Source organism: Heloderma suspectum, chromosome 15, assembly GCF_057233095.1.
Source record: "Heloderma suspectum isolate Gila_16-S chromosome 15, 16-S_ref, whole genome shotgun sequence".
In the NCBI taxonomy this organism is placed as follows: Eukaryota; Metazoa; Chordata; class Lepidosauria; order Squamata; family Helodermatidae; genus Heloderma; species Heloderma suspectum.
Window position 1 is genome coordinate 4,317,111 of NC_139472.1, and position 26,937 is coordinate 4,344,047.

The following is a 26,937-nucleotide window of genomic DNA, read 5'->3' on the forward strand; positions in this document are numbered from 1 at the left end:
TGCATTTTTTAGGGGAAATCACTTTGGGGGGGAAATGTGTATATGTGCAAAATATACTCTACTCTCAGCAGTAAGGTTCTGCTGGGAGGGACGCTACATGCTAGCTGTGTGGCAGAGCCCCTGCTTTGCACACAGAAGGAATCAGATTCAGTCCTGGGCATCTCTACTTAAAAGGGTTAGGTGGGTGAAGATCTTTCTCTGCTCAAGACCCCGGAGAGTATCTGCTGGTCAGGGCAGACAATATGGGTCTATACTGAGCAAAGAATCTGATATAAAGCCACATCCTGTGCTCCTAATTGCCTCGGTTTTGTTCAAAGAGAGCAATTGTCACAATCTGTTTTTGCAATTAATTTGCCTGGATCAAACCACTGCTTAACATTAGATTCCCCCCCCCCCCAGGAATGGGGAATCGTTACCCCTAAAGCTATTTCCGGACTGATTCCCCCTCCCCCACACACACATATACCGCCTCATTCACTGCAGCACGACAGCCCCTGCATCCCTGGTAATAGGTTTGTTGTGCCACAAAATGTACTCCAAGCGAATATTGATCCAAAGCTCTTCCATTAGCCCCTTCACTCTCCTCCCTTTTAAAGTGGAACCATCTGCTGATGCCTTCTGTCTCATCTCAGGACAGCTTACGCTGTCATATCCTGTTGATCACTGGGAATGAACAGGGGGAAAGGTGGGGGATGAAAAGGATGTGGTAGGTCACATCCAGCCTAAATGTGGGAGGTCTACCTAAATGTGGTAGGTCACATCCAGCTCCTTGCTTTCCCCTGTTGGTGACAAAATTTTGTGGGTTACAGAATTAAGGATGGGCAAACAAGTGATAGGTGTTGGCGCTCACTCAACACCAATGGGAAACTTGGGCAAACCGAGCAGCAACGGAATGGGAAATTTGCACGAATCTCCCCAAATTTGCGCAAATCTCCAAATTTCCACAACTTTCCTCCATGACTGAATGTGGGCTGATTTAACCTAGAGGAAATTTGTGCAAATTGAACCAGGAATTGGGAACGAGAGGAGAGCAAGCAGGTGTTTGACAATTTGTGAATATTTTCGGTCGACATGGTCTTGCGCTTGTGTTCAGAGCTTCGAATAGGGCATGCTCGCATGTTTTGTGAAGGAATGAACTCATGCAAAACTGACACTGACAATTGGAGTGATCCATCCATTCTTAATTCAACCCACATCCACACTAGCCTCTTTCCTTCCTTTCTAAAAGTGATTTTTAAAGCATCATTTGTGGAATTGTGAAAGGTATATGCCCCCCACCGAAAACCATCCAGGAGTAATATCTCAATCCAGCCACAAGATGGCTCTGTGTTGCCACACTTTGTCATCACCCTACGAATTTGGGGAAACAAATGATCTAGAATGAAAATCCCATTTTTGACATCCCCCAAGTCTGAGAAACGTTTTGCTCAGTTGGTGCAAATCCAGCAAATCCACTGAGTTCACTTTTCTTTTTTTACACCCACTCAAGATGATCATGACCAAAAGATCATATTGCTGTCAATGCAATTGTATTGGATACAGAGTGTTGGGTTTGTACATGGGCAACCCATGAGCTTGTCAACTTTTGTTATGGCTTGTTTGCCTTGGATGGAAGGCTTCATTGCAGATTTTTTAAAAAGGCGACAAGTGGAAAAAAGAAGGCGACAAGTGGGCCTGGAGACACAACACTGCAGTCCGAAGTGCTCCCATGCAGGTTTCCAGCCAGCCATGCCCTTTGCAGAATATTCCATTCCATTCCATTCCATTCCATTCCATTCCATTCCATTCCATGACCGATCTAGTTTTCTGCCTCTGTCCCCCTACCGACTCAACGTTCTGCAGCCACTGAAAATACTATATCCTCACTGGGCTTTTTTGGGTTGTTTGGGGCATTCCCACAAGCCCTGTGATTCTGCTGTCTTGTCTGTGGATTGTGCTGTTTTGGCTACATTAGGATCGACACTCAGAGAGTGAGTTCTCTTTGAGTATATAAGATTCTGCTTCCCTCCATGCAGTAGAAAGATTAACCTCTGAGAATAAGCTGTTGTGAGAAACACGTGAGAAAGCTAGGCTGGTTTTTTCAGGTCAGTAGTCTTGTTTTCATGTATCATTTTCTTTTCTTTTTTTAGATCAATGTCCTCCAGGCCAAGAAGAAATTTGAAGTTCTAGATGCGGTAAGAGCTGTGTTAAAGTCACCTTCCTGGCTCTCCCCCAATTCAAATGATAGGCAAAGAGCAGATCTGCATTAGAAATTGGAGATGGACTTAAACCAATTTAACTGCTGATATAGGGATAACAGGGGCATTGTCTAGGGTTGGTGTTTTTTGTGTTTTTTTTAGAACACATTGGCCCCTTCCACTGAATTTAGGTATGTCAGAAAAATCCATTTGGGGGGTAGAGTTCAATGAGTTTTCCTAGTTTCACCCCTTGGACTTTGTTTCAGTTCTTGTTGTGGTGCCTGACTTGGTGTGCAGTGAGTCTGGCCATTTTGCGGAATTTCCAGGCATTTTGCGCTTTCCCCCTGCAGTTTCCGCAAATCGTGCATTTCTGAGCAATCTACGCAAATCTTGGCTGAATTTGTGCACATTCAGCTGTAATTTGTGGGAACTAACTGCTCAGAGATTTGCGCAAATTACAGAAGGTTCAAAAATAAACATGCAAGAAAAGTTCCTGGAATTTGGGGAAAAGCCCACAGCTCAGCTTGGAAACACAAATCCAGTTGTACATGCCATGGAACTCCATTGATTAAAAATAGAATGGGATTTCCCAGTGACAGACTTCCCTAACTGAATTAGAGTTCCACGGTGCTGTGTGAAGGGGTTCTAGTTTGCTAAGGAGGGTGGCTGGTGTCATGACCCCAGCCTTCACATCTTGCAGTACACAGCAGAGGATTCTGATGAGGATGAGGCTCAGGCTGCCTCCTCAGGCATAGGACAGTCAGTGCTTTATTCATGGCTTTCCCGGCCAGAGGACAGAGCCCTGCTATCATCCTCTGGCTGAAAGGATGAGTTAACGGCAGAACATCCATCTCCCCAGCCTTGCAGAAGTCTCAGGCTGCAGAATCAGGTGAAGGCTCTTTAACAATCCAGTCAGCTCCTTTAGGAGGGGTGGAGCTGACCACACTGCAGGTCTTGTCAGCCTACAGAAGGCTTCAGCTGGCTTTAGCTCTCAGCTGAGACAACATCCTCCTACTGTCCTAGTAGGAGAAAGTTCCAGCGGACCAGCAGGACCTACTCAGAGCTGTCCAGGGTCCTACTTTATTACTGCCTTGCCTGCAGGACCTACTCAGAGCTGTCCAGGGCTCTACTTTATTCCTGCCTTGCCTGCAGGACCTACTCAGAGCTGTCCAGGGCCCTACTTTATTCCTGCCTTGCCTGCAGGACCTACTCAGAGCTGTCCAGGGTCCTACTTTATTACTGCCTTGCCTGCAGGACCTACTCAGAGCTGTCCAGGGTCCTACTTTATTCCTGCCTTGCCTGCAGGACCTACTCAGAGCTATCCAGGGTCCTACTTTATTCCTGCCTTGCCTGCAGGACCTACTCAGAGCTGTCCGGGGCCCTTCTTTATTCCTGCCTTGATCTGCATTCCTGCCTTGAACTTACTACCAGCTTCCCCTGTGAGCCTCAAAGGACCCTGGAATGGGACAGTCAGTTGCTAGAGGGAAGACTACAGCCCTCCTTCATCTGCCTCTTCCCCTAAGCATTTATCAGCCTTCCCCAACCTGGTGCCCTCCAGATCTTTTGGACCACAACTCCCAGCATTCCTGAAACATTGGCCATACTGGCTAGGAGTGGTGGGAGCTGGAAGTTCAAAACAAATGGACAGCACCAGGTTTTGGATGGCTGGTATAGGCCTCAATTGGGGCAGGAAGTGAATGCATGATCTATAGACTCAAATATGTTTGCATATCTTGCTCAGTTTCTTTATTAGTTATTGATAAAGCACAACCTTGAGTTCTGGGCAGAGCAATCGTAAGTTGCAGTGCGGAGTGAAGTGATCAATGACCTGCCATTGCGAAATCTGTGCTGGCTGACAGTGACCAGGGCAAGCTGTGTGTGTGTGTGTGTGACCTTTTTTCTTCTCCCATCGTTCTATTTTAAAATAATCCCTGCTTTTGGTTTCTGTGGGAGGGAAGCTACCTATGCCAGGGGGAATCCATCCCTGGAATGCCTCATTTGGGGCCTGCTGCCTGTGAAGTTTTCTGCAGCTGTACTGGTGACAGGCACTGGCATGCCTCTTCTAAGACCATACTCTGACTCCTGTGTATATCCTCTAAAACAGGGATGCAGAACCTCTTTCAGCCTGAGAGCCAAACTCCTTTTGGGGGAAGCTCTCGGGGGCCACATTCCAGTGGTGGGCAAAAGGGGCATGGCCAAAGGCAAAAGGGGCAGGGCTAATTTTTTTAAAAAATCAGCATATTTTAGCTTAAAGCTCTTGCTGCCACTAAATATGTCTTAGGAGAGGCATTTCGACCTTTTGGAATGGGGAAAACCATCACAAAAGCCTGGAAACCACCCAGCCATTACTGGTTGGGGGAGAGGGGGTGGGGCCTGGGAAAGGGGGTGGGGTCTTTTGGGGAACCCTGGAGCTCCTGCTTGGGATTCCTGGGGCTGGATTAGGACCCCAGGCCTAAGGTTCTGTACCCCTATTCTAAAAAATGGAAGCTCCAGCTTGCAGGTCTAATCTGAACTGTGGTGGGTCCCCCATGGCCTGGAGAGTCTTCATGGATTCCTCCAAGGGGCGGGGCTTGCCCTCCAAGCCCCACCCCAGAGGAAGTCCTGCTGTTATCTCTGATTGGAGATAGGGATGTATGCATTTTGTAAAATCCATTACTGGCGGGTGACTTTTGTTCCGCTGTCCACCCGTTGATGGAATTAGTTCCCCCCCCAATTTCCCAAATTTGCTCAGATTCACATTTTCACAAATTCACACTTGCAGAACTGTGCAAATACCCCCAAATTTGCTTTTTCATGTTTTAGGCTATGAGGGAAATGTGCATTTCTGGCTGTTTTTTTAAATTACTTATTTTTCTACTATTAAATTTGCGTAAAATTATGGAACGTAAAAAAAAACCACAGTTCGTAAGTCTGTGGAATCCATGTGACCCAGGAAAAAATGATCCACTAGAGAATCCCTGGATCAGGTTCATAGAAATCTAAACTCATTTGATTCCATTGCAGAGTTCTCTGACTTCCCTAATTGAAGATATCAGTGGTGCTTCCCCTGTGCATTAGCCATCTCTCTCTCTCTCTGTCTCTCTCTGTATGGAGATACCACCAAAATGCTGGTAAATTAAGTCCCATGATCCCCCTGTGTCTCTCTTTTTTGTCCTCCAGATGCTGTCCTTTATGCATGCCCAGTACACCTTTTTCCAGCAAGGCTACAGCCTCCTTCATGAACTGGACCCCTATATGAAGAAACTGGCTACCGAAGTGAGAAGTGATTGTGTTAAGAAAGATGGCAGAAAACAGGGAAAAGGGATATGAGTACAAATACAGGAAGGCAGGCAGGCAGGGAGGAAACAGATGGGAAGGAAGGAGAAATGAGAAAGAAAAAAGGCAGAGAGGAAGGAAGGAAATCAGAGGTGCCTTGAAAAGAATGGTGGTGTCTCTCCCCAACTGACTGATCATACTATTAACATTATGAACATTGAAAACAAAACAGTATTTATGTTCATTTTCTATTTCTTTTGATCTTCCGTTTTCTCATTTATTTCTTTTACATAAGCGGCCTAGGTCCGTCGTAAGCCCCAGACACTCAATTGCACCCCCCCAACATAATTCCCACTGTGCAACCCGCCTTGCTCTTCGTCCACAAAATAGTTGACACTGTGTTTTTTTTTAAATGCGTTGGCTTCCTTGAGATTTATTTGGTCATAGACACCAGCCTTCCCCAACCTGGTGCCCTCCAGATGTTTGGGAATACAACTCCCAGATGGCTGGGGCTGATGGGAGCTGAAGTCCAAAACATTTGGAGGATACCAGGTTTCTGGGAAGGCTGTGAGCAACAAACAAAAATGGCTTCTGATATGACCCCGGTAGTTTTAGAAAAATGAGATGGCTCCTTTAAAGACGTTTCCTATCTCTATGACACTGGGGAGGTTCTGTTGCTGAGCCCTTTGGCTTTGTGGCTTGCATTCAGGCCTTTGCCTTGGGCCTTCTTGGCCTCAGGTCTCCTGGGAAGCAGCTCATGTTCCTCGTGTCAAATTAGGATAAGGGTCTCCAGGTTAATTCGCGGAGATGTTGTCCACTATCAGCACTCCAATGCCCTCACATTCTGGTTATCCCCTGGCCAGCTGCCAAAGAGGTTTCTGTATCCATCTTGACATCTTTGGCCTTTGTCAGGAGTAGGGATGTAAAATCCTCTCCGTCTGCGTTTCCTGAATTGTCCGGCACCTTTCCATCAGCTACCCGCTGATTATTATTTTTCATTGTGCAGAAAAATGCGCAAATAATTATGTGAGTGTTTACGTAAGTATTTACGTACATATTTACATAATTCACCTTAGTACGTAACATTTAGTGTATTGTCCCCCGTTCCATTCAATGTTTCCTCAGCAGAATCTTACGTATTTTCCTATGAATTTATATGCGTAAATTTCGGGAAAGTAAAAAACCATCCAGAAGTCCATGAACTCCACACGGCCTGAGAGGGGCGCAGGGGATTCTGCAGGTCGGATGCTTAGAAATCTGAGCTCATTTTAGTCCACCTTAAATTTCTCCAGCATCCCTAGTCAGGAGGGCAGAAGTGGAGAAGCCAGGACCCAAACCGATATCTGGTCACTAGGGCCCTGCCATGGCGAATGAGAGACGTTTGAGATCACTCAGATTTTCCAAACAATTGTCATGCTGCTGGCCTCATGCCTGATTCTAGTTTTTTTATTACTGAATTTGTGCAAAATTCCCAAATGTTAGAAAAATAGTCTGCAAAATCCACCCGACAGGGGAAAAGCTGATTAACTGTGGAATCTGCAGGTCAGAGTCTTAAAAATTTGAACTCATTTGGTTTTGTTGGGGATTTCTCCTACACACAAACACAGGAAGTGCCTTACATCAAGCTGGGCCATTAGTTCACCTAGCCCAGTAATCTAACCCACAGTAGCTAGGGTGGCCGTTACGAGCGTATTTATTTAAAGCATTTTTATCCCATTGCTCAGCCAAAAAGGCCCCTGGAGCAGCTTTCATATAATCAGTCAAACAAGACTTTCCTTGCCTGAAGGCTCACAATGTAAAAAGATATGACACACAAGGAAAAAGGGAGGGGAAGGAAAGAGGGAAAAGATAAGTATTTCAACAGGGCTGCTGGAATGGCCTTATTTCCCATCTCATCTACCTCTGTACCGCCTCCTGGAATGGCTGCTGGTGATATCCATCACCAAAAGAGAGGAAATGCACCACACAAAGAGAGGATGCTAATTCTGCATAAAATATGTACCATGAAATTAAAAGACGCTTGCTCCTTGGGAGGAAAGCTATGGCAAAGCTAGACAGCATAGTAAGAAGCAGAGACATCACCTTGCCGACAAAGGTCCGTCTAATCAAAGCTATGGTTTTCCCAGTAGTAACATATGGCTGTGAGAGCTGGACTATAAGGAAGGCTGAGCGCCGAAGAATTGATGCTTTCAAACTGTGGTGCTGGAGAAGACTCTTACGAGTCTCCTGGACTGCAAGGAGGTCAAATCAGTCCATACTAAAGGAAATCAACCCTGAGAGCTCATTGGAAGGACAGATACTGAAGCTGAAGCTGAAATATTTTGGCCACCTAATGCGAAGAGAAAACTCTCTGGAAAAGACCCTGATGCTGGGAAAGACTGAAGGCAAAAGGAGAAGGGGACAGCAGAGGATGAGATGGCTAGATAGCATCACTGATGCAATGAATATGGACTTGAGCACGCTCCGGGAGAGAATGCAGGACAGGAAGGCCTGGCATGCTATGGTACATGGGGTCACGAAGAGTCGGACATGACTGAACAAAGAAAAAACAAAAAAAAAATTATATAGATGCCAATTTAGGGATACCTATTATAACCTACATAGAATGACAGTACATCTCACCATAGTGCAGAAGACTGTGACCAAGAGCTTTTAGCACTCTCCAGATGTTTTAGCGCACTGAGAACAAGTGTGACGTAGTGGTTAGAGTGTTGGACTGGGACTCGGGAGATCGGGGTTCTAGTCCCCACTCAGCCATGAAGCTCGCTGGGTGTCTTTGGGCTGGTAGCTGAGTCTCAGCCTCACAGGGTTGTTGTGAGGATACAATGGAGAGGAGGACGACCGTGTAAGCCGCCTTGGGCTCCCTGGAGGAAAGCTGAGATATAAATGTAATAAATAAATAAATTCAGCATCTGAAGGGCACCTAGTTGCATTCAGCATTTCCAAGGGAGAAGTGTTGGGGGTAGACACTTTTTAAATAAATAAATAGATAGGTAGGTAGGTAGGTAGGTAGGTAGGTAGATAGATAGATAGATAGATAAGATAGATAGATAGATAGATAGATAGATAGATAGATAGATAGATAGATAGAAACTACAGAGGCTATGTGGTCATCTCCTCCCTGCCAGTGATGTCCGGGGCCCTCCAGATTATTATTCATGAGTTTTTAGCAGTGGGGAGATTTGTATCGGAGATTTCACAGCTTCTGGTGCTGAGAACTCTTTGTTGTGAAGACATCTCTAGCTGATCCCTGGCTAGTCTACAGTTTTCAGGATTCCCTGTAGAGAATGGGACAACTTTAATTCTCTGATGTAGATGGTCCTACAGATAGATCGAGTGAGGAAAACAACTGCAGCTATCGGATCGTCTTTTTTCTCTCTTTCTTGCATTAAGCTGGACCAATTGGTGATCGACTCTGCTGTGGAGAAGAGGGAAATGGAACACAAGCATGCACTTATTCAACAACGGGTGAGTCTCTTGCATGGCCATGAGCAATTCCTGTGTGAAGTCCTGTCAGCAGAACCTAGTATCCTGCTTCCAACAATGCTCAGTCAGATGCCTCTAGGGAATTCATGCAAGCAGGGCATGGAGACGACGGCCTTCCTCTATTCTCCGTCCTCAGCATCTGGTTTGGAAGATCAGATCACACTCTGTTCTTGTGGTTAGTGCGCATGCGTGAGCCATCCTGGTGCATATGCGCTATGATGTGTGTGTGTGTGTGTGTGTGTGTGTGAGAGCGAGCGAGTGTATGTGAAAGAAAGACCGCGTGGTAAAGATAATCATGGCAGCGTAATGAAATCGGACCATAACATTAATCGGAGCAAAGGTGAATCTGATATTGATTAGAAAGCACTTTTCCCTAATAAGGACATGATCCAGTGGGAAGTTTCCTTGCACAAGAAGCCCCATTGAAATGAATGAGCACTGCTCTGAAGCCTAGTCTTTCCCTCTTTTGCTTGAACTTCCACCCACGTTTCTTAGATAAAGCTTATCTAAGTGCCTAGTCCCTTCCACATTCTTACTACACTTTCCTAGTAAGTACACTCAGTAGGGATTCATCCTCATTGCATTCAGTGGGACTTATGTCTGAGGAAACGTAGTTACGACTGCACTCTTAATGTCCTCTGCATCTCTGCTCTTTTGCCTTTGGGGAAAGAGCCTGGCTGAAGTTTCCCACAAATCTCAGCCAGCACCGGAGAAGGAACAGTTTCTCTTCTCTCCGTCTTGCACATCTGTCCAGCTGGCACCCCCCTCCTCTCTTCGCTTTCCCTGCCAGATGGCCAATGCTAACTCCTAAATCAGCCGGCAGACGGCTGAATGGCTAGAGTTGTGCAGCTCCCCCACCCGCCCCGCTGCTGCCCCTGGGGTTGGTCTTGGCCGGAGCGCTGCATTTTTCTTAATTCACCATAAGAGATGGTAACAGCCAGGCAAGTCAGCGTGGATTTTCAAGAGGACTTGAGGGGGGCAGAGAGGAGAGGAGGCATCTGGGAAATAAGTTGCTCGCAACCCTCTTCTACTCTCCTTCTCATTTTTTCAACATTTTTCTTTACAGTGCTAGAAGGATTTCCAGAACTCAGAGTACCTGCCTCCCAAATGTCTCGTATAAAATGGCTTAGCTCAGCTGTCCCCAGTGTGGTGGTGCCTCCAGATGTAGGGATGTCCATCACTGGGACATTTGGTTCTTTTTTCACTCGACAGAGTTCCGCAGCATGTACACTTTGCATCTGCAAGCCAAGCTGCAAGCTGTTCCTCAAACTCTGGGAACTTTGGGGGCATGGCGGTGAGGGTGGGGGAGGCGAGGTTCTGCAATTTGCACCAGTTCCTGAGCAATGTCTGCAAATTCATAGAATTGTAGAATAGTAGGGTTGGAAGGGGCCTACAAGGCCATCGAGTCCAACCCCTGCTCAATTCAGGAATCCAGGTCAGAACATCCCTGACAGGTGGCTGTCCAGCCTTGTCTTGAATGCCTCCAGCGTGGGAGAGCCCACCGCCTCCCTAGGTCATTGGTTCTTTTGTCGTATTGCACTAACAGTTAGGAGGTTTTTCCTGATGTTCAGCCGGAATCTGGCTTCCTGTCACTTGAGCCCATGATTCCGGGTCCTGCACTCTGGGAAAACTGCGGCCAAATTCATGCAAATTACAGCTGAATTTGCAGGAATTGCACAAATGCGTCTGCAGTTGGCATGATTTCTGCAAATTCAGCCATAAGTTGCACAAATTGCTCAGAAATGAACAGAAATTGCAGGACCCTCCAAATGCACAAAATCCCTGGGAAATCTGTGAAAAGGCCTGATGTGCTGCAGTAGGAACCAAAACAAAATCGTGGGGGGGGGGGCTCGGAAAACTCGCCGAACCCCACCCTCCAAACAGATTTCTGCAACATCCCTATCCATATGTGTTTGGGCTACAACTCTCATGATCCCTCTAGAGATGTTGGGAGTTTGTAGTCCCAACACATCTGGATAGTACCAGGTTGGGGGAGTGTAACTTAGCTTGTTCTGTTTTGGGGGGGGCAGGGGGAGAGGTTTCACAGGACATGTCCAGCTAAGAGACCCAGATGAAACTGCCTTGCCTAATATTAATTTCATAGTTAATGTCCAGGGAAGTGAGGCTCCTACTGCCGCGTGGATGTGTGGGCAAGGGATGCCATCCCTAGAGATTTGCCTTGGCCTTATCTCAGCTGAAAGGCAATTCATACATTTATAAATTTAAAAAGTCAAGGGAAAGAGGGCAGAAAGCCCTTGATTTTACTGTTGATGCTTTCATGTGTAAGGTGCATGCATCCCATGTCCCTTTTTGCAAGGAAAGGCAACCTGGTACCCTCTAAATGTTGGGGACTACAATTCTTGTAAATCCCAGCCAGCATGGCCAATGGCCAGGGATTGACCATTGGCCATGCTGCCTGGAACTTATGGGACTTGTGGCCCAAAACATCTGGAGGGCACTGGAGGTAGTATCCAGTGTTTATCCTAAGTAGAGTAGGTCCATTGAAATGAATGGGACTTAAGTTAGTTGTGACTAATGCAAATCCCATTCATTTTGATGGGTCTACTCTATGTAGGACTAACATTGAATACTACCCTAGGTTGCCTACTCTGGCCTTATAAGCTGATTAAAAAACCAGGAGGCTTGTGTAGAGGATCTGCTAATCTGATTAACAGTAATCCAGATTAACAGCAGCACTCCTTGAGAATGTGGACGCCTAGTCGGCATCTAGCTCTGCCAGAGGGATATTTTGTCAAGGGTGGTGGTGATGAAAGGCTGTCACATAGAAGAGAGCAAAGGCTGGTTCTTTTCTGCTGGATCTAACAGACTTAATTTACAGGAGGGTAGATTTGGGTTGGACAGTAGGAGAGACATCTTAATGGTGAGAGCACTTTGACAATGGAACCAGTTCCCTGGAGGGGCAATGGGTGTTCCTGCATCAGAGGTCTTCAAGCAGCAGCTGGACAAGCATCTGTTTTGGGTATTCCAGCACTGGATTTCCTGCATCGAGTAGAAGGCTGGACTAGATGTCCTCCAATGTACCTTCCAGCCCTGGGATTTGGTTCCCCCATCCCACTTCCTCCCGACAGGTCTGCTTGTCACAGTTATTGTTAGTCCACACTTTTTGCCTTTTGAATTGACAACTGGAGGGCCAAATTGCAGTTACCACCTGTGGGATGGATTTGGCTCTGGGGCTGCCAGTTGTTAACCTCTGTGTTTGCCCACCTCTTTTCCCCTTGTGCCCAGGGCATTTTTGGAAAAAAGGCTACTATGCCCAGGTAGTTCCAAAGTCTAGTTGTGATAAGAAGATAAGAGAGAAAGTGATGCCTTTTAAATTTACTTTTCATTTAAAGCTGTGCAGTCAAATTTTGTTTTTGTTCAAAGTTCATTAGCAATTATAACAGTCAAGTCCTGTTGACTCAGAAATGTACGTCCTCTTGAGTTCACTGGGATTTATTCCTAAACTAAGTATACATAGGACTGGAATCTTAGTTGATTAAAGCCACAATCCTATGCATGTTTAGGCAGAAAAAAGTCCTACAACTCCCAGTATTCCCTCAAAGTAGGCAAAATGCTCCCTCCCTATTTTGCAACCTTTGAATGGGACCTCAAAACTGGGGTCGGGGGGAGGATTTCATGGGAGTCCTCAGTTTGCTCACAGAATTCAGGAAACGGAGAATCTGAGCTTGCATTTAGAAAGAAAGAAAGAAAGACAGACAGACAGACAGACAGACAGACAAAAAGAAAAGCAAGTTCCTAGCCCTTGTGATTGCAAAGATATATTGAAAACTTTGTACTGGCAAAATTTGCTGAAAAGTAACCCCAACATTATAAGACCTAGTGAGTAATACTGAGAGGGATTTGTGGGCAGGGCTTCAGTGCATCACTCTTCCTCCTGATTTGCAAAATGAGAATAAAATTATGCAAATTGGTACAGGCAGCAAAACAAATTATGTAAAAGCATGATGTTTCATTTCCACATTGTATACGTGCTGCAGAATTTGGATGCCATTTGGCACAGAATATAATCATCACGATCACAAGTACACACACATTCCTGAGTCTTGGACCCCTCTTAGTGTCCTGTCCTGAATCGCCTTCCTAGTGACCATGACGTTTTTACAAATGCACGAACTCCAGTAATGCTGTTTCTTTTCTCTCCCTTTTTCTTTCCTCCTCTTCACCAATTTCTGGCACATCCTCCCAGACTCTTTTGCAGGTGAGTACCAGTTTAAGTGTTTCCTGATTGTTTGTATCCCAAATGCCTTGGCTTATGTTGTCATCCTATCAACACCCCCTGGCCTTCGGTTTCTCCTGCTTTTGTGACTGTCATTTGCACTAGGTTTAGATCACACTTTTCTAGAGGCAGAAAGGGCTGCAATGGGGTTGTTTACATGGTGGGGCTCCTATGGTGTCACACACAACCAGGGATTTATTGTTCTCTGAACTTACAGGCCAACTGGCCAGGGTATCTCTGAGTATATGCAGAGCTTTCCCTCCCTAAACCCCCTTGTCACTAGACCTACCTCCTGTATGGTATTAATTGGGGGCAGTTCTTCTGTGTCAAAAGCCTTTTGCCATTCTTTGCCTGTGTTTGAACCTCAGAATACCATATAGATTGTCCTATCTGCGTCGTGGACTTCTCTCATCTGGAATGTCTCCCCATGTGTCTGCCGGCACACACATAGCATGTTTCTAAGCGCGAAAGGGGCACTTAGGTGTAAAGCTGGATAATGGAGAAAGCAGCTGCGGATGACATGAGATTCATTGACAAATCCACGGTCATCCACTTATTGGCATTCTTGAGCAAGAGAAAGTGGGACTGTGTGTGTGTAGAACCCGAAGCAACGCTTCCATGTTTTGATAGTAATGCTTCCCCGAGGGAACATGATGCGCCTTGCAAAATAACACCTAGAGGGCCACAGTTTCCTCTCCTCCACATAACACACATGGCATATCCTCCTTCCAAAAGGTTTAACCTTGGCGGTTCTTCTAGGGATGTCTGTTGCTGGGAAATCCAGCCCATTTTGGGCTCACTGGATTTCTGCAGTGCCCCTGACTTGGCTTGCATTTGCGAGCTGTGCTTTTTTCCAGAAATCTGGGAACTTTTTTTTTTAATTGTGTAAATAGCCATTTGCGCAAATTGTAGCCTAATTTGTGCAAATGGCTACTTACATAATTTTTTTTTAAAAAGATGGAAAATCCACCAGGTGGCCTGACTCTCTGCGGAAGAGTCGGGGTACCTGGCAGAAGTCGGAATGGAGTCCAGGGCTGAGCCAACAATAGCGTGTTGAGCTCCACCCTCCAACCAGATTCTTTGACATCCCTAGTTTCTTCCATTCAGATTGAGATGGCAGTTCATTTTGGTGAAGGATGAGAAGTTTGGACAACCCCCAAACTGAATCTGGATTATCCTTCCCCTTTAATGGGGTTCCCAAGCAACCCTTTCCTGATGTGTTTCCTTTCTTTTCTCAAGGGGCCTTTTTGTACCCCAGACGACCGTCGTTCCACAGTTCTTGTGTTATTTCATTAATTTCATTAACCAGTGTCCAGCGGATTTCACGTCGTACTCCTTTCACACCTCGGAAGAGTCCCCTTTTGCCAAACCAACCTAACCCACCCCCATGCGTGTGTGCCCACGCACACACACACAGAAAACCCACTAGACTAAAAAACAAAAACCTTGTGTGAGAAAGCAAAGATGCTTGATTTTTTATAGCCTTCAGCTAACTTTCCTGACAGCTGGGGAAGACCGAAAGGAGGGGGGAGAAGAACAGCTGTGTGCTTGCTGTATTGTGATTTAAATTGTCCATAGATTCCTAGCTGCCCACAAGGAGGACATAATGAGGGATATGGTTTGGCTGAGGAAGTAGGGATGGATGAATTTGTCCTTGTCAGTTTCATTTGGTCTGTCATTTTCCCAGCCTTAAATTTGTTCTGTCCCATTTCTGCCTCAGTTTCCTTTATAGAAAAAAAAATCATGACGATTTATATTTTATTTTATTTATTTATTTGATTTATTAGCCTAAATACCACCTACCTGGCCACTCTAGGCGGCATACAATACTAATAATAAATTTACATAATTTATTATGTAGAGAGCCAGTGTAGTGTAGTGGTGAGAGTGACGGACTGGGAGCCGGGAGATCCGGGTTCTAGTCCCCACTTGGCCATGGAAGCTCACTGGGTGACTTTGGGCCAGTCACAGACTCTCAGCCCAACCTACCTCACAGGGTTGTTGTTGTGAGGATACAACGGTGAGGAGGAGGATAATGTAAGCCGCCTTGAGTTCCTTGCGAGAGGGAGAAAGGCGGGGTATAAATGCAATAAATAAATAAATAAATAAATAAATAATCAGCTGAATAAAACAAGATAACAAAACCACACTGCTCTAAAAACCCCTAACCCACCCCAAATGCCTGCTTGAATAGCCAGGTTTTTAAAGCCCAGTGGAAGCTCATCAAAGAAGGGGCATGGCGGAGGTCACTAGGGAGGGAATTCCACAGAGTGGGGGACACCACAGAAAAGGCCCTCTCCCTAGTCCTCACCAGCCTAGCTGTCCTGGCTGATGGGACAGACAGAAGGCCTACCAAGGCCGATCTCATTGAGTGGCATCCCTGGCGTTGTTGGACATGCTCCTTATGCATTTTTGTGTGCATTTCTCCCGATATACACATTTTTGTATGCACTTTCTACAGTGCATTTAGTACGCTTTCTGAACTTTTAGCTTTGCTGTTTTAAATCTGTATTTTAAACTCCTGCACTGCTGCTAGGTTTTATTGTTTTATTTTTATTGCACTGCTGCTAGGTTTTATTTATTTTACTGGTTTTATTGAGGTTGCATTGTTATATTGTGGCTTTAATGTTCTATATATTTTAAATTGTTTTATTGTGTGCTGTTTGGTTTTAATTTATGTGAACCGCCCAGAGAGCTTCAGCTATTGGGCGGTATAGAAATGAAATAAATAAATAAATAAATAAATAAATTCTAATATACCCTTTTCTTAGCTAGCAATTGCCCCTAATGTAATGCATTTGCTATGTAATGTACACTTTTTTATGTGCGCGCTTTCCTCTGATGCATTTTTGTATGCATTTTTTGATGGGAGAACTGCATCACAAAATTCAGAAAAGTGTGACCATCGAAGTATAACTACATTTCAGTTCATATATTGGTTCCAAAAGGGGGAATTAGGGAAATTTGCATCGGAATGCAAACTGAACAAATTCCTCCCCCCATCCCTATGGGAGCAGGTCTGTGACTTTTGAACAAGGCTGCGGTTTCTTTTTCCTTGTTTCTCGAGACATCCATCCAACATGGTGTAGGATTTGAACCTAAGACCCATTTCAAAGGAGTTGTATGTAATTCACTACCATAAGATACAGCTGAGGTGCTGAACTTCTTTCAGCCCGAGGGTCAAATTCCATTCTTGATCATCTCTTGGGGGCCACATCCCGGTGGTTGTTGGGGCCGAGGGCAAAAAGGGTGGGGCCAAACATAAAGGGGCAGGGCAACTATACCCCCAACTACCAGCATATGGTAGCTTAAAGCTCTTACTGCCTGTATATAAGCGTTACGAGAGACATTGTGAACAGTGCAAATATTGAAGTATAACTACGTGTTAATTTTATGTAGGTATTTCAACCTTTTGGAATGGGGAAATTACCTGCACAAAAGCAGGGAGACCACCAAACCATCAGTGTTTGGGGGAAAGGACTGAGGCCATCTGGGGCCTGCAACCCCCATCATCCTCATTCATTACGGTTGCCATGGTGACTGGGGATGATGGGATGTATAGCCCAGCACATCTGGAGAGCACGAGGTTGGGGGAGGCATGGTGGGAGGAGGCATGTCAAGTGTCCTCTTGGAATGCTTCACCCTTGCATCCAAAATTCACCCCAGAGGAGGCCACCCATGTGTTTCTGCATGAGCATTTCGTGTGGGCATGTCTGCTGATCAGAACAGGAGTGACCCCAAAGCAGTAACTCAAGCAGAGATGCAATGGGCAGCCTCCTTTGAGAGCGAGTCATCCAACTGCATCAGAAGCGATTGAATGAATGATTGCCAGCAGAGATGGTCCGAAAAGCAGCTATTAGCCAGAACAGTTGAATGCAGAACCTTATAGGACGCTGCCTTAGATGAGGTCAGACTAGTTGTCCATCTAGTCCAAGGTGGTTTGCTGTGGCAGGCAGCTTCTCTCTGGGGTCTCAGGGAGTCAAAGGTCTTTCCCATCAATGGTTACCTGATCCTTTTTGATGGGAGATGTCGGTGTTCTATCACTGAGCTATGCTCCCTCCTGTTTAACCTCCACGTATAGGAGCAGTGCATCTCTGAGGGCCGGGTGCTGAGGAAAAATGAAAATGAAAGCTCATTGCCTTTGTGCCCTGCTGGTGAGCTCCCAGTGGCAACTGGTCCCAAGATGTGGTCTGGAGGCACGTGAGGCAGACACCTTGCTGAAGCTAAGCAGATCTGGGTCTGGCCAGTGTTTGGAGGGGAGACCAGCTGGGAACCGCATGTCGCCACCTTGAGTTCCACAACAGAAGAAAGGCGGGGTATAAATGTAATAAATAAATCAACTGACTGGCTGCTGTAGGGTCCTCTGGCCTGATCCCGCAGGATAGGTCTTAACAACAACAGCACTTGTTTATATATTTGTTTCTAGGGCACCATCTGTGTGCACATAATTTTATAGCGTACAAGCAGGCAAGTCCCTGCCCTGAGGAACTTACAGTCTAAAATTGATGCTGTGGGAAACAGCGGAGGAAGGGAGAGGGAGGATGCAGAGAGGCAGGGGTTCACAAACAGGGAAGGGATCTGCGATCAGTTTCAGTGACGCTTGCTTGGGCATCATGGCATGCTAACCTGCAGCGGGGTATGCAGACTAGGAAGCATGCATGCATGCGTGCATGCATTCATTTATTGCATTCATATCCCACCATTTTTCCTCTTGCAAGGAACCCAAGGCGGCTTACATTATCCACCTCCTCTCCATTTTATCCTCACACAACAACCCTGTGAGGTAGGCTGGGCTGAGAGTCTGTGACAGGCCCAAAGTCACCCAGTGAGCTTCTGTGGCCGAGCAGGGACTACCAGATCTCCAGGCTCAGTCCAGCGCTCTCGCCATTACACCACGCTAGCTCTTTTATGATGTCTGGCATCTAGTATTCCGAGGTGCACTGCTTCTCAATATGGAGGCTTTATCTCTCTCCTGTCACTAATAACTATCAGTTCTCCCGATCCCATGAAATGCCTGCTTATGTTGTTGTAAAGCAGGGGAGAGCAACACACAGTAAAAGCAGGGGAGAGCAACACTTCACGCACCCTCCTTCCTCTACTGATCCATATGCAGTCCCTGTACTCAGGTTGCCAATAAAATTTAATGGTGCAGCAGCAAAAACAACCAGTGGTTTGCTGCTGAGTAATAAAATTCCAGAGTCCGTTGGAATGGATTCTGTTGCTTTCCCCTGCCACCCCCTCACCCCACAAATGAGGGCTTGTTTGTATTTTGATCCCATTTGATTCATGGAGAATTCTGCAGTGGCGTTCTCCTCCGGGACGAAGGGAGAGCCGGAGAAGAGCTGGGCATGTGACGGTGTGGGAACGGGGTGTGTGTGTCTGTGCGTACCGGGGCGGTGCCCACCGGGGTGATTTAGTAGGGAGGCTTTGAAAATAAATAAGGAAACGGGTTGGCCATATGGCGCTGCTTTCTCGCCTCCAAGGGGCAGGCCGAATTTTGGATTGACCTGGGAGGGGTCTCCCATCTCTGCAGGTGGCATCCCATGCATGTTGGGTTGTTGTGGATGGGCGGCAGGAGGGAGAGGCGATCTTGGTAGGACGTAGACTTCCTTAGAACTCCGCCAAGTCCTCCAGAGCAGGTCAAAGATCACATGGCAGCAGGGTGTGTTTTTTTTGCCCCCTGTCATCTCCTCTGTGTCTTTCCTTGCCCCCCTCCCCACCTCCATCCCGAGGCGACAGCTGTATGATAATTAGCCCTTGTGCTAAGCTGATTGACTCTGAAAGGGAAGCCACTGGTTCCCGGGGGGAGGAATTGAGCGGGGGCTGGGCAGGTGGTCCACAAAATGAGAGGCATGCTTCGCTTACTCTCCCGGCATAGCCCACTCTCACAGGAGCCAACGGCCGGCCTTCCTGGCAGAAAGAAAGAGGACAGGGAGGGATTAAAGTCACATACACACATGTGAGTGTATGCGTATGTGGTGGTGGGAGCAGTGGAGGAGGAGAAGGTCCCTCCTCCTTTCTCAGCTCGTGGTGCCAGGGAACATCACCACTCCAGAGCATGAACTGAAAAAGGATCCATACATCCAGAAAGCACAGCCCAACGGCACGGCAGTCATGAAGATTTTTGGGAGGCTTGAGTATCTTCTGGTAAGCCTCTGAATTTATCCAGGAGGACGCAGCGGGATATGGTTTAGGGATACAGTTTTGTACCTTCGTTCACATCTTCTCTTTTCCTTTGTCACAAGGGCAGGGGCTTGGAGCACAGGTAAAAATGATTTGGTGACCTGTAGGGATGGGTCAGATTTTCATTTGATGTGTGTGTGTGTGTGTGTGTGTGGGGGCAGTTAATGAGAACTTACCAAAATGCACTAATTACTTCATTGGTGAGGTGGAAAAAAAAATAGAGATTGTTAAAAATCGAATCTGGGAAAAAGTGAAAGTGACGGACTGGCTCATTGAGGCAAGAGAGCTTTCAGTACTTAGCTCTTAAAAATCTGGGTTTGAATCCCGTCATATTCGACCACATTTGTGGTACTGAATTAGGGTTACCACCCCCTTTTTTTCTGATGGGCTATGCATCTTTAGCAGCTACCTGGCGGGTACAAAATGGTTCTCCCCATGCTGGGAATAGCTTTATCTGTTGAATTTGGCCAGCATAGATTGGTTACAGTTTTGTGGGGGGTTCAACGTTTGATAAGAACTTACCCACAAATTGCAAATTTCTTCACGAATAGAATAGGAAAGAACTTGAGGTTTTTTTTTTTAAATTAATATGGGAGAAAGCAAAACCAACGGATTCACCCATCCCATGCAATATGTGGTTTTAAGTGAGCATAAGAGCAGGGTCAGATGTTTGCATCCTGTTGCTTTATCTTCTGGACTCCAACATGGAATAAGTTGAGAATTCTGTTTTTCATCTTACCTTGCTCAAATCTGGATGTCACTGCAGTTGACTCCACGTGTTTGTCTGTTCTTACTCATAGCACGTTCTTGATGCTATGGTATTCCTTAGGGGTTCTGGATGTGGGTGTTGCAAAGCAGTCACTGCATGTTGAACATTAGGAAACTGCATCGAACTATTTGTCCTTGTAGTCCAGTATTAAAATAAAAATCAAGAGAGGAAGGGAATCCAGTGTGCTGTAGTGGCGGGAGTGCTGGACTGGGAGTCGGGAGATCCAGGTTCTAGTCCCCACTTGGAATGGAAGCTCACTGGGTGACTTTGGGCCAGTCACAGACTCTCAGCCCAACCTACCTCACAGGGTTGTTGTTGTGAGGATAAAATGGAGAGGAGGAGGATTATGTATCCTGCCTTGAGTTCCTTAAGGAGAAAAAAGGGTGGGATATAAATGTAAATAATAATAGTAACAACAACAATCTGGTGGGCTCCAAGAGAGGTGTCCATGGGCACATTGGTGACAATTTTTTTTTGGTGGGGGGGGATTCAATTTTTGATAAGAACTTACCAAAAAATGCAAATGTCTTCACATGCTGGAAACCAGTCTCTTATGGGTTTTCATTATGGTCTGTTTCGTACACCTCTTAGAAATGTCTAGCACTGTGAGTGATTCATAAATATCATTAAATAAATAATTATTGAGTGGCATTTCATGCCGAATGTTGAACTGCGCTTCTGAGTCTTGCTCACTCTATTTCTGTGCACGTTTGGTTGGTGGGGTTCATGCGCTGTCAGAAAGCAGAGAGAGGCCTTTTCAAAACCAACGCACACTCTAGGCAATGTGAGGTGGGGGTGGTTTAACTTCCACAATACAAAGGCGGCAAACGGAAGAGGGTGGATGCTGTCCATGTGTGTATGTGTGTTGGACACCACTCAAAGGTAGCACTGACTAGATGGAGCATTTGGCTGGAATTGTTTCATTTGAAGGCAGCTCTGTTGAGGCAAAGGACTGCTGAGCACGGTGACCGAAGAGGATGCATGCTCAGGGAAACATTCGTGTCCATGTGTGATGCTAAACAGCGGGCGTGTGGCAAAGCATGTGTGTGTGTGTATTGACTTGTGCATGTATCCCCACGATCACATGAAGCTTGTGAGTGTCAGCGGTGAAGTAATTTCTAGAACAAGCCTCAAGCTTTAGGTCTGCCCTGGAAGGCCTAACTCTCCTTGCCCTAGGAATTTTGACAAAGGGTCCTGGGCAGCGATGGGGGAGAAATTCATTCTGTCAATGTTTTAATGTGAGCTTACCCAACTTCGCACTTTCGAACCACTAAGCGGATTGAAACGTGGTTATCTTTTGAAATTCTGACTTTTCCCGAATTCGGGGATGGAGTTCTCCAGTCCAAAGAGACGTACAAAACTGCGTATATTAAAGAAAACGGGCTTCAAATACGTATCATATTAGATAACTGCTTGCAAAAAATGTATGTATGTGGCAAAAATGAATTCAAATGCATGTATTAGGAGAAATGTTCAAACTTTAAAAATAATTCTCGAAGTTCGAGATGACCCAAACTTAAGACTCCTTTCTGAAGTCTTGGATTGTGGCTGGCAGCCAGTCTTAAGAAATCTGAGCTAGACAGACCAACCATCTAACTCATTCGGATGCTGTTTTGTATTTCTTAGGTGGACAGGTGCATCCTTGAATGCTCTCATAGAAAAACAAACCCTTCCTGCACATAGAAAACTAGCTTATCAGGGAAAATTTAGGCAGCATCCTTCTCCCTGTCAGGCTAGATGTCTGTGTGCATGGAGCCTTTTTAAATGTGTGGATGAGGTGGTGGTGCGAGCATTCAAACCTGTGAAGTCTCACACCTGAAGCACTACATTAGCCAGCCCCACGAGAGAGAAAGAGAGAGAGAGAGAGAGAGATGAACAGAATGCAGGGATCTGAGATGCATGTTGTCAGGGGCCTTTTCTGATACTAGAGTTACCTCTCTCTCCATTCCTTTTGTTTATGCTTCATTAAAAAAAGCACAACCGTTATTGAACGCGATTCTTTGGTTTCTTTCCATGCATGGATGACTCTATGTATGCCGTTGATGCGTGACCTGCCACATCTGATGTTTAAGGATGTGCCAGATGCCACATGGAGCTGGAAATAGAGGGAAGATGCTTCAAGATGGGAACCTTTTAACTCTCCTACATACTGTGTCCTTGAATAGTGAAACATCTCCCCCTGACCCTGTGCTGCTTCATGCATTTTTAAGGGGTCAATTGTGTGTGCCCGTGTGTGTGTGCGCGGCCGCGTGGTAATTTAATGTGAGGATTTCACTACAATGGCAATTGACAAATGGTGGATTGAAACAGGATATGTCAAAGGTACTGGAGGGGTCGCATTGAAAAGTCAGTGTGGTGTAGTGGTTAGAACGGTGGCGGCTGTTTACTCCAGTTCCAGAAGGGCTGTGTTTCTATTCAGTTTTTATCCATTTTCGGGATAAGGCTCAGCACCATGGATAGCACCTTTCAGCACCTTGGACAGCACTGTTAGAATTTCGGCTGCTGGTAGCAGGGGGCTGAATCTACACTTAGCAGTTATACCATTATCATACCATTATCATAACCATTGGAGCCCATTGGTGTCATGTGTACCAATAGTTATGATAACGATATGATGACAGTATAACTGCTCTGTGTGCATTCAGCCTAAAACCCTGAACGGAATCATAGCCTCTCTGTATCTGGAGTCAACAGCTGCCAGTGGGTTAGAGTGTTCAACTGGGATGGGAGACTCGGGTTCTAGTCCCCACCTGCCCATGAAGCTCACTGGGTGACTTTGGGCCAGCCGCTGACTCTCAGCCTAACCTACCTCACAGGGTTGTTGTGATAATAAAATGGAGAGGAGGAGGATCATGTATGCCGCCTTGGGTTCCTTGGAAGAAAGGTGGGATATAAATGTAACAAACAAACTAATGGCCATGGCATAGTGAAAACTCTTGCTTAAGAGTGTGGTAGCTACTTATGCCTCAATCCTATGCATGTTTAGACAGAAAGACATCCTACAACTCTCAGCATGGGCATTTATTTATTTAAAACATTTTTACTCCAATTGTTAGCAAAGATGTCTCCCAGAATGGCTTACAAAGATCAGTAGGACAGGTACTGCCCTCAAGTTTACAGCCTAAAAGACATGACATGCAAGGAAAAGGGGGGTGGGGAGGGGGGAGGAAAACAATTCAGGTCAGGCACCAGTTTTACAGTTACTTTTTTTTGGTAAGAATCAGCGGTGATGCAAACGGGTCTGGTGGCCTGATGGAATGGCTGCTGCTATGTGGTAGTTGACAGGGGACCAAAGGCAGCTGGTTTCTCAGCATTGGTAATGGAATAGCTCTGTATCTCTTCTCTCCTTCTGCTCTTCAGCTTGATGTTGATGCAGTGACAAGTTAAGAAGCTGTTAGCTAGAGATGGATGAAGATGTCTGTTTCTCTTTCTATAACACTGATGTTTTTTCAAGCGTGAGTTTGTTCCATCCCGATAATGCATCAGCTTGCAATGCATTTATTTTTTAAGTCTTTGCACCCGGATGAAAATGCATACACATTTCCCCAAATGTACGCTTTTTTTGCAATCAGTTTTCCACAATGTACACTTGGCTTTGTTGCCTTTTTGCTGTTTTCCCTCAGGTGCCCATTTTTGTAATCGATTCCCACCCCCACCCCCAATGCGTACATTTTTGTACACTCTAAAAAATAATAAGCAGAGAACTTGCATTGAAAAATACAAAGAACTGTGAAAACAGAAGGGTCATTACACTCTGATTCACAAATTACTTTGAGAGGTACAAATGACGTCTGCTTGTATAACAAATTTCTCCCCCATCCCTGGTCTTAACTCCAATTCAGTATTGCTGTTTTATTCATTTATAGCAGGGGGGGGGATGAAGGGACAAGAATTAATGTTAGGGCTCATTACAGGTGACAGATACCATTCTGCTAGACTATCTATCTATCTATACCAGTGCTCAAATTATGGGAGAAATGGGTAGGGAAGGCCCTTAATTAAACCCATAAGCCCACCCCTTGACTCTCCCTCCCCAATTTTAGGCAAATCACCCCCTCTAGTCTTAAAAAATGGTAGGTAACTAAGTGGTGGAAGAAGCATCACAAACAGCCTGATGTGGTCACACTCTCCTTTGAGCACATTCATAACCTTCCCAAACCGGGTGCTCTCCAGATGTTTTGGACTTCATCTCCCATCAGCCCTAGCCAGCATGGCCAATGGGCAGTAATGCTAGGAGTTGTAGTCCAAACTCTCTTGAGGGCACCAGGTTGGGGAAGGATGGATTATACCATAGCATAATACTCCTAGTATTGCATTCTTGTACTATTAAAAATGTTCCTTATTAGAAGCTCATATTTGTTATGTTAACTCAGAATCATTGTCAAATGCATCTATTTTTCCACCCCCACCTCTCTGACTTATTTGGCTGCTTGATTTATCTGTTCTGACTCCGATGACACATTACTAAAGTGCTGTTTTTTCTTTCTTTCAAAAGATAGAAGGGTTGACATTGAAATGTCTCCATTGTAGGAAATTTATGCCTAGATACTTCGTTTTTTTCTCCCCCATTTCCTCCTTCATCCTCATTGGCCCATTTGAAAGGATCTGTATTTGGGGGGCGGGGAGGAGGCCAACATAATTTCCATCCCAACGCTTACTGCTCTTGGAATCCGGTGCCTCTTTGTGATGGCATTCAGCGTTTCCAGGGAAACCATTGTCTAATGTCACTTTTTTTTTTTGAAGCTCTCGGTGCTCAGGGAGCTTTGGATATATCGATTCAAATAAATGGGGGAATGGAAGGGGAGAAGTAGCAGAGGGGAGGCAGCGTGATTGATCGAAATGACATGAAAGCAAAGAGAGCAGATGACAGGGGTGTTTGGTGGGAGGTTCTGAGTGTGCATTTCAGGCGTTGGCTGATTTATATAAGCTGCCATGTGTGTGCTCTGAAGCTTCTTACCTTTTACATTATTATTACATTTATATCCTGCCTTTTTTCCTCTTGAAAGGGATGCAAGGAGGCTCACGTAATCCTCCCCCTCTCCATTTTATCCTCACCACAAACCTGTGAGGTAGGTTAGGCTGACAGTCAGTGACGGGCCCAAAGTCCCCCAGTGAGCTTCATGGCCGAGTGGGGACTAGAAGCTGGATCTCCAGAGTCCAACACTCTCACCACCACAGCACCCTGGTTCTCTATCTTTGGCTGATTCTCCACCTCAGCAATTTTGGCTTGGGTCTCCATTTTCAGAGCCTCGTGTGGCACAGAGTGGTAGGCGGCAGTATTGCAACCGAAACTCTCCTCACAACCTGAGTTCGATCCCAGTGGAAGCCAGGTCTTGGGTAGCCGGCTCAGGTCGACTCAGCCCTCCATCCTTCCGAGGTTGGTAAAATGAGTACCCAGCTTGCTGGGGGAAAGGTAGCCATGACTGGGGAAGGCAATGGCAAACCACCCCGCTGTAGTCTGCCATGAGAACGCCAGCGAAAGCGGCGTCCCTCTAGGGGTCAGCAATGACTCGGTGCTTGCACAGGAGGAACCTTTCCCTTTCCTCCCTTTTCAGAAACTCCCCCCAGTCACCACAGATCACGTTCCACCTTCTCTTTCTGTCCCAGCATTCTGTCGGAACTTTGCATCCATGTCAAGCTTCTAGCCCTCACCTTTACAACTGTCTCCACTCCCCACTCCCCTTGGACATCCCTCCTCTTAACATTCTTTCCCAACCCTCCCCACCTCAAATTGGAGATATTCATTTGCTAGCAACCCCCTCCCCTTTCTTCTCTGACATGCTAGTTGTCTATGTGCAGGGAGAAGCATTCAATCATGTGAGCCTCCCCACATCCCCGACAAGTAATATCATCCAGAACTAGTTTATACCATGTAATGCATTGTTTTGGTACAGCCAGCCTAAAATTGGCTGGCACTCGAGGCTGGTGACTTGCCCAAGGGACATGAGAAATAATTTGCATCAAGCTCTTTAGCTCTTAGCAAACCTTTCTGGAATGCTAAATATCAGCCCAGGAAGTGGCAGGGTCGGCCTTATAATTAGGCAGAGAGAGGCAGAGGCCTCAGGCAACACAGACTTGCAGGGAGGGCGTGGTGGTGAGTTGTGGCAAGACAGAACTGTGCAAGGCCCATGTCCCCTAAACTAGCCTGCTGTCCTCAGGACCAGTAGAGGATGTTGACCCCTTGTCAGTGGTAAAGTAAGATTCAACTCCCAATCTGGTTGGCTTCTCTATGTGGAAGGCACAATCTTATCCTTAACCTCAGGCAGCAAAAACCATTCAGCTGGCCCTGCCTGGAGCATGTGAAGAAAGAAGAAAATGTTTTTGAGCATGTGGGGAGAGCATCTCCCTTGTCAACCACTTTTATTTTTGCTCCATAAAATAGTATTTCGCATTCCTCCCTTTCCTTGGGAGTGGCGAGCAGTCTCTACTTCAGCAAGTTGGCTGTGTGTTCATTAGCTAGAAGGCACCAGCTCTGAAAGGCCGTCGAGGTTCGTGACTGTATAGGCTAGCGGGTGGGGACACCTTCTGGCCCTCCAGATGTTTTGGCCTATAGCTACAACCAGTCCTAGCCAGCATAGCCAATGGGGAGGGATGCTGGGAGTTGTTGGGAAAAATATCCTACTCCTGGTAGAGGCTATGTGAAAACCTGGAGCGAGGAGGTAATCTCTCCTTGCTTTGCATGGCTGTATAATGCACACGCCTCTGAGAAATTGGACAGCAGAGCTTCCAGGTTGGACAGGACAGGCAAGGCTGGAGGCCTACAAATCCCTAATTTGATGGATCGACCACAGAAGTATTTGGACTCAAATCTCCCACATTCCTATGTTCAA

General features: G+C 46.0%; 1 protein-coding gene across 1 annotated transcript in view; it reads left to right on the plus strand.

Annotated features, from left to right (window-relative positions):
* The window catches only part of ACAP3 (ArfGAP with coiled-coil, ankyrin repeat and PH domains 3), a 175,658-nt gene that overhangs the window by 96,997 nt on the left and 51,724 nt on the right, over window positions 1-26,937 (plus strand). Inside the window, exons 7-10 of the mRNA XM_084821581.1 lie at window positions 2,130-2,174; window positions 5,337-5,432; window positions 8,826-8,900; window positions 13,126-13,137. Coding sequence (XP_084677707.1) covers window positions 2,130-2,174; window positions 5,337-5,432; window positions 8,826-8,900; window positions 13,126-13,137 — 228 coding nt within the window. The remainder of the gene's footprint in view (window positions 1-2,129; window positions 2,175-5,336; window positions 5,433-8,825; window positions 8,901-13,125; window positions 13,138-26,937) is intronic.